Source organism: Camelus ferus, chromosome 11, assembly GCF_009834535.1.
Source record: "Camelus ferus isolate YT-003-E chromosome 11, BCGSAC_Cfer_1.0, whole genome shotgun sequence".
Taxonomy (NCBI): Eukaryota; Metazoa; Chordata; class Mammalia; order Artiodactyla; family Camelidae; genus Camelus; species Camelus ferus.
The window spans coordinates 50,448,918-50,456,998 of NC_045706.1; the positions used below are offsets into that span (position 1 = coordinate 50,448,918).

General features: G+C 49.1%; 1 protein-coding gene across 1 annotated transcript; it reads right to left on the reverse strand.

Moving 5' to 3' along the window:
• Window positions 1-1,725: 1,725 nt before the first annotated feature.
• On the reverse strand, window positions 1,726-7,821 carry NODAL (nodal growth differentiation factor). The gene is made up of 3 exons (XM_014556302.2): window positions 7,770-7,821; window positions 3,564-4,261; window positions 1,726-1,963 (listed from the first exon to the last, which is right to left on the reverse strand). The coding sequence occupies exons 1-3, from the start codon at window positions 7,819-7,821 to the stop codon at window positions 1,811-1,813; spliced, it is 903 nt and encodes a 300-aa protein (XP_014411788.2). The 3' UTR covers window positions 1,726-1,810.
• Window positions 7,822-8,081: the final 260 nt, after the last annotated feature.

Sequence of the window (8,081 nt, forward strand, 5' to 3'; positions counted from 1 at the left end):
GAGTAAAAACCCCCAGAGGCTATTAAGGATGGTGCCCCTAGGGCTCTGTAGTCCAGAGCTCGGCTCTTGGCCCTGCCACTCCTAGCTGTGGGGTCAGGCCAGTAGGCCTCACTGGGGTCTCATTTAGGAAAGGATGGGACAAAAGCTGATCTCACAAGGCCTCCCCAACTCAACTGTTCTCTAAGCAGAGTCAAAAGCAGGATCCTATTGTGATTCTGAATTGTGAGGGCAGGTTATCTCCACTTCAGGGAATGAGCACTAGATCAGGACATTGAGGTTTCTCAAGCCCAGGCCTGGCTGTAGCCTAGCCAACCCCTGCCTGGGCCAGGATTACTACCTTGACTCAACCAAGTCAAGTCTGAGTCACCTCTAAACTCAACAAGTGTTCCCGCACGACTGGAATCATTTTCCTAAGGTTAGAACATTAGTTGGCGGGCTTCCTAGGAAAGCAGGGTAGGTTCACTGTGGACTGACATTCCCAATTAAATGGCCCCCTCACCCTGCCAAACCAAAAAAATACCGCCCCTGTTTTGGCAGTGCTCAGTGAGGCCAGCTGGTAAGAGAAAAGCAAAACCGATGCCTTTGGGGCTTTTTCATCCAGAAGGCGGAGATGTGTGCTCAGGTGTTTTGGTGGTAGAACTTCCTACAAGAAAGCCTGGGTTCCTTTTGCTGTGCTATTATGTGGAACCTGAAATTAACCCTGAGCAACAAAAGAGCTGATAAAGGTTAGATAAAGGGGATATGGCAGGGCCTCAGCTGAGCAGGTTTCATGAGACTTGGAGATGGGGATAAGCCCAGAAGACAGTCTGTGGCTGAAAGCTCATGGCTCTTCTGAGCCTATCAAAGAGCATTTAACAGAAATGCATTAGGATCCACCTGCTTTCATTTCACAAGACAAGGCTGAGCAGTGAATTACTCATCTGAGGTCACACAGCTCAGTGGCTGAGCTGAGACTATAGCCCGATTCTCCTACCATCCGGGGCAGGGCCTTCACCCCTATGGATAGGAAGCTCAGGGGCCTCATTAATAGCACGCATTGACAGATTGAGGTGAACTGTCACCAACTTTAATAGACTCGGATGGTGTCTGCCAAAGCAGACTGACTTGGAGATGCCCTTGGGCTCCAGGTTCTGTAGTCCATTGTGGCCAGTTCTCTTGGATGAGTTCCTGCCTCGCCCTTCAAAGGCACCAGCTGGCCTAGGAGGACTATACAATGGCTGTATTGTTTGTACAACTCATTAGCAGAGATCCACTCCAGAGAGCCTCTGGACAAGATTGCTACAGGCCAGCCAGAAAGTTGCAGGAGCTCCCCTACTCAGCCTGAGGCAACCAGAGCCAACTGTTTTTAATTTCACGTAGTGATACTTAATCTTGCTGGGGGTGGAGGGGTGGTTTATGTTAAAGGCCACTTCTGAAATACACAGAAGTTACAGACAACCTTGTCCCACCTCACCAATAAATGCACATATGCTCCAACTCCTGCATACAATTTCCAGGGCTTCACATGTTGAAAACAGTCAGCTAATGGACTCTTGCACTGACTGGTGCTTTCGCACACCACTGTCTGTTCAGCAAAGAGAAAACCCAGCAAGCCTGCTTCACAGTTTTCCTCCTCCCTCTCCTCTGTGCTCAGCCAGACTCCACAGAGCCTTTATGCTCATGGCAGCAGCCCTTCCTCCTTAGATCTGATGGACAGAGCAACTTTTCCCCCTCTTTGTTTCTCCTCATAGCATTAGATGGCTATCATGTCTTCCAGGAGCTTCCCAGCCTTCCAGGGTATGGGCAAATCCAGCACACCTGCAGGAGCTCCTCACAGGCACCCACATTCTTCCACGATCATGTCTTTATGATGGTCTAGAAGGACTCTACCATTGTCCATGTACAGCATACTCAAGGGCCTGGTCTTCACTGGGGCACAGCAGGTGGAAGGTACCCTGTAGGGTTGGTACCGTTTCAGCAGACTCTGTGAAAGGGAGGAGATGAGAGTCAGTTCACATCCCAGTGGTCAGGTCAGAACAGTGTCATTTCTGGGTAAAGGGGGAGAAAGTTACAGAGAGTTAAAATTAGTTTCTGGGTGCAAAAGTAGAAGAAAATTCTTTTCGTAGAGGAGTCAGAATGCCAATACATCATCAACTCTCACATCTAAAATAACTTTTTTTTTTTAAACAGTCTTTAAACAGAAGATTCTAAAAGCTGTATATGGGTAGAGCAGTAGCTAATTTATGTGTTCTCCTATTCTAGTCTAGAGTGAATACCAGCTTTAAAAACATTCCAAGAAACTCCTGGTTTAGTTCCAGAAATACGAAGCAGAAGAGAGTCATGTGAAAATTCTTGTGGGATTTGCTTTGTTGCCCAGAGAAAGGCAAACAGAGTCAACAGGAGAAAAGGTAACAAGCCCTTGGCATTCTGGAACTGGGCCTGTCCCTGTGGTCCAGTGGTGGCTTTTCAGATCAGTGTCAGTTCTGGTGACTGGGACTGCTGGGTCTCTGTAGTTCCCTGTGGTTATACTACAGGTAGGCTGCAGCAGCGAAGTGGGGTCTGGGGGAGGCTCAGGAGGGCCTGTGCCCAGGAGGGGGTCCTCTAGGACGCTGGTTCCCACCACTGCCTCCCTCACATGTGCTCAGCTCCAATGTTCTCTAGAGCCTCTGAATCCCGCCTGAGGCTTGGCATGGAGGATGTACTACAGGTCCAAGAGATTCTCTAGGCTTCATGGAGTCAAATAAAAACACTTTGGTCCCATATGACCTTTGAGAGCAGGGCAGGACCACCATATTAGGCGCTATTCTTGGCTTTCTTCATCTCATTCTACCATTCCTCCCCCTCCACCACCTTTCTAGACCATAGGCTGATTAGTGGCACCTAGTGGTAGCCTCTGGCTTTAACTACTCCTGCAAAATGGGGGGTCCAACTCCTGTTTTTAAGCAGCAAAACTACAGTGGCTGGAGCAGTAGTATCTTTACTTTGCCTCATAAACATGGCCCCCATTGCATCAATGAATTCTAGACTTCTAGTAATAATAACACAACATCATGCCTGTTATCTGCTAACTATGACATATGCAGTTTGCATATCAAACTCATGCAACCCTACATCAGCCCTATAAAATAGGACATTGCCATCTCCATTTTACAGGTGGGAAAACTGAAGCTCAGAGACAGTAAGCAACTTGATCAGTATCACACAGCTAATGAGTAAGAATCAAACATAGGCTTTTCTGTCCCCAAACTCCAGATTCTGAACTTCCTTTCCTAGAATATCAGCACTGAGGAGGAGCTGAGACCCTCTAGTCTACGTGCTCCACCTGTAATTTTATGAAAGGAAGAAAAAGTCCCTCAAGGCTACCTGACAGGGCATGACTCCACCTAGACTCTCTGAGGATGTTATCACTGATCAGCTCCACATCCTTAAAGCCTAGCAAGGACTTGGCACATTGTAGGTGCTTGAATAACCGTGCATGTGAACACAGTAATTTAACAGCAAAGCTGGGGTCCTGTCCCCCTGATCTGGTGGCAAGGCCACTTCTCCCCGACAGCCTACCGCCTCCCCAGGCCCTGGCATCACACCTGGATGTATGCGTGGTTGGTCGGATGGAACTCCTCCCCTACGGGGTTAGGACACTCGCCCTCGCAGCGATAAGCATTGTACTGCTTGGGGTAGATGATCCAGGAGCCCCAACCAATCAGATTGAAGTCCACCTGGAACTTGACCTTCCGACACAGTTGGCTTCTGTCCTGCAAGTGATATCGACGGTGCCTCCCGCCCCTCTCCTGGAAAAGCTGTCCCTCCTGGACCCGCCAGGAGCTCTGAGCTTCCCACAGCAGGGTGGAGCCCCCCAGCCGCCTCTGCTCTGGGGAGAGGTTGGAGTAGAGCATGAGGACCACGTCGGTGACAGGTGGTGTGGAAGGCCGCCGCCAACACTCCCCAGCCAAACTGGACATCTGCTCCCCCAGCTCCCTAGGGTGCTTCAGCCACTTGGAGAGTGGCCTGGTCACTTCCAGGACCATGCTGCCTGAGGAAAAGGTAATCTGGGACAGAGTAACAGTGAATAGGTCCATTTGAAGACGTTCCAGGCAGTCGGGTGGGTCCTGATCCTCGTCCAGCTTCGGCTGGTGGAAAATCTGAATGGACAGTGGGACATCAGGAGGAAGGGCCACACGGCTGGACAGCTGTAGCCGGAGCTCAGCCCACGCCAGATCCTCTTCTTGGCCCAGGAAGGAGAAGTCAAAAGCAAAGGTCCAGTTCTGCCCATCCACATCCACATCTGGGTAGGAAAAAAACAGGAAGAAAGCAGGCTGAGTGAGGGCCTCCTGCAGCCTCAGTCAGTGTAGCAACAATCATAGCTCATGACTGAGCCCTTACCTTGTATGAATCATCTCTCTTAACCCTCACTCCAACCCTATGAGCTGGGAAAGTTATCAAACCCATTTTACAGATGAGGAAAATTGAGGCTCAAAGGTTAAATTACCTGCCCAAGGTGTCATTCTTGGAAGGAGGCAAAACCAAAAATAAGCCCAAATGCAAAGCCCAACCCCCAAATCACTGTTCTGCCGCCCCCTACTCAAGACACCCCAGAGAACAATTGGTAAAAATTGGATGAGTTGGATGAGTTGTAGAAACTCTCTCCTCTCACACATGCAGTCTAAGGCCAAACCCCACGCTTTCTGACCAAAACTCTGTGCTTCCACCGACCCTGTGGCCCTGGAGCAAGTCATCTTTCCAGGCTCTGTCTTCTCATTGGAAAGGGTGGCCTGTTTCATAGGCACAATGAGGTTGATACGCAGATCATGGAAAGGGTAAGAGCTCCCAGGAAGGCACAGGCAATAGAAGCCAAAGACTGGCCACCCTTTTCCCAACCAATTCCTAAAGACTGAGGGAGACACTTGAAGAGTTCTTGGCAGATTTACAAATAGGTTTCTAAAGACATTCTAAGCTTGACTGTGCACTGAGCTCGCACTTTCCCACCCAGTGGTCTCTCCTACCTGCCTGCAGTGTGCTCACCCCTCCAACCCCAGGTCATCCACACGCCTGGGGCAGACAGCAATCACACACCAAACACAATGAAACCCAAACTGGATGAAAAGGAATGGAGAAGTACATTCCATTTATTTTAGTCCTGGACTAATTTGGTCTGATGTCTGAAGATGGCACGTATTTGTGGATTTGGGGGTCACCTAAAAATGATCTGTAATTTTTTTCAAGCCCAGTTTCTTCTTTGTAATGGAAGTGGTAATGCCCTACCCTTCCCTGCATTATCACAAGGGCCCAGGGAAATAAAGATGTTTGAAGGTCTATTGCTAAATAAAAGGTAGAAGTTATTCATTAGAAATAAAAACAGTAACCCTTTCGTGAATCACTCCTGAAGGTAATGACAATCTCCGAATTAGGTCCACTCTGGGGAGACCACATAACAGTTTATTTTTTAATTGTCTCATAGAACATCTTCTGTAAGATAGTAAGTGAATTTCTCTGGGAAGTCCAGCCTACATTAATTAGAAAGGGGTAATTCCCAGCTTCAACCTTCTGATAGCTTTCCCCTGCCCATCTCTAGATGCTCTTTTTCAGTTAATTTCCACTTCCCTCCTCGTTAGCACCTGCAGGGGGCAATAACCGGCCACTGACTAGCAACTCCCCCAGAGGTGTTGGGTGGAGGCTGCCATTACCCACTAACCATTGCAGAACCACCTGGCCACCTGGGGATTAAGTGGGACATGTAGCAACTCCTGCCTACCTACACCAGGAGTTAAAATATATTATCTCAAGTATCCACAAATGGCCTCTTACGGAAAGCATTCCAGCTCAGTGGTTAAGAGCAGGGGCCTGGTGTCTCCTATAATGGATCAAATTCTGCCATTTGCTGTTTAACACGGCAGCAAGCCTTTTCTGGGCCTTAGTTTCCCTGTTGGTAGGAGGGAGATGGCCCCAATATCCACCTCGCAGGGATACTGTAATCTACTGAAATAATGAGTGTGAAGTGCTTTGCCCAGCACAGCCACTAAAGTGCAATAAATGTTAGCCATCATCGACTGCCTCCTTATTATTACCCAGATCCAAGTCAGAAATGAAGATGTCTAGGCAGTGAGGACCTGGACAGAGGAATAAGGTCATCTGTCACCAGCATGGCAGTGTGTATGCAGGGGCAGTGTGTATGGAGGGGCAGGGAGGAGGGGTTGCTACTTCCTGCTGGAAGAGTCTGTGACCCTACAACCGCTTCTGCAGCCAAGGGCTCCCTGGGACACAGTGCTGACAAGTACTCTTAGATCCGGCTCTGGTTCATCTTAGAATAAGGGGAGGGGATCTAATCTTTGAGGGTCACTGATGCCTGATAAAAGCTAAGAATGCTCTCCCCAGAAAAAACTTCATATTCTCCTTACACAATAAATGTGATTTGGGGGTGGTTAGAAGGAAGGGGTTTATGGACACTCCAAAACCCATCCATGCATTGAATGCAGACTTGACCACACGGGTCCCAGTGAAATCTTGACCCATTTCCAATTTTAAAGGAGGAAGTGGTGGGGCTTGTGACCTTGGGTTCCTTTCCCATCAAAGGGTGTTGAGTTAGCATTAGGGGCTATGTAGAAAAGGAGGGTGGGCATGACACTGTGTTCCCACCCTACATTATTATAAATTATAAGGGTAATTACCTTTAACTGCTTCCCTCATGCCAAGTGTTTTACAAGCACTGTCTCTTTAAATCCTCCTCACTATTAACACCGTTTTGAAGATGACAAAACTGAAGGTTGAAGGTGAAGATGGTTAAACAGTGACACAGATGGACACCTAATTTGGTTAGACTCCCAGTACTCATTTCTCCTTATCCTGTCCAGCTTACAAAGCAACCCAAGAGGGAAAGGAGCTGGTTTAGAACATCCCTTCTCCATCAGTCTCCCTCCAGGCCTGCTCTTTCTGCTTTAAAAAAAAAAACAAGCCAAATTACAGTGTTAATGTGCGTAGGGATAAGGTATAGCTCAAGTAGTAGAGAGCATGCCCAGCATGCACAGGGTCCTGGGTTCAATCTCCAGTACTGTCTCTAAAAATAAATAAGTAAAACTAATTACCACTACACACAAAACAAACAATATGAATGTACTTAATGTCACTGTGCACATAACAAAATCTGCCATTTCACCCTTTTTGTGTGTATTATGCCACACACACAAATGAGGCAGAAAGCCAGGCCCTTTATTTTACAAGAGAATTTTAGAGACATCAACTGACACGCTAGGATACACGGGGAATTCATCGGAAAGTAGGGTTTGAGGAACCAGAATTCAGTTTTCCAGACTCCCAGAGACTGTTGAATCGCCACAAACCTTCTGGAACTCTCCAGAAGGAGGGAGTGAACTGGAAAAAATGCGCCTCCCCCTCTTTGCTCAGCCAGCTAGACCCCACCCCCAACCTTCTGGTTTTTGGCGGACGGCCGAGCTCTCCAGCAAATTTCAAATTGCTCCGCCCTCCCCCCAGCCCCCACCCCGTGTCCCTAGTCTAGCTAGTCCCCAGATGACCGTTCCTGAGAGGGTCACTGGCCCTGTGACCCCAGACGCGGCAGGCCAGGGAGCCAGGAGCCCCCACCCCCAGATCACAAGGGGCTGGCGGGTGGGCAGTCAAATCAGATTATGGAATGTGTATTTCGCCCGAGCCCCGGGGAGGGCCGTCTGGCCCTGGTAGGCAGAAGGAGGCGCAGGGAAGCAGGGGCTACGCCGGACGTCAGGATGTGGATTGTGCGGGGCAGAGGAGCCCCATGAGAAGGGCTCCCACTTCTCAACATCTACCTGCGCCCGGTCCCCAGGACCTGGTCCCCAGAACGCCCTGTCCCATCCTCATAGGCGATCTTTTCAAGGTCACGATGGGAGTGACCCCACTCTCTCCAAATCCAGGCCCCGACGCAGTGTCACCCAGGACACTGACATTTCCTCAGCCTGGGATCGATGACCCAAGCCTGTCTCATTCTCGTTTTCGGGGCACCCCATCTCTAATCCCGGATCTCTGAACCTTAATTCCCGATGTTGCATGCTTGATACGCGGTTTTGAAGCTCACTCTCAGCCTGAGACACTCCCAAAGCCAGACCCTGGGTCCATTCACC

Excerpts from the sequence above, each read along its gene's own strand:
- NODAL (XM_014556302.2), bottom strand. The coding sequence starts at position 7,821 with ATGAGGATGGGACAGGGCGTTCTGGGGACCAGGTCCTGGGGACCGGGC. Across the intron at positions 4,262-7,769 it reads GTCCTGGGGACCGGGCGCAG|ATGTGGATGTGGATGGGCAG; the intron begins GTAGATGTTGAG and ends TTTCCTACCCAG. Across the intron at positions 1,964-3,563 it reads CCAACCACGCATACATCCAG|AGTCTGCTGAAACGGTACCA; the intron begins GTGTGATGCCAG and ends TCCCTTTCACAG.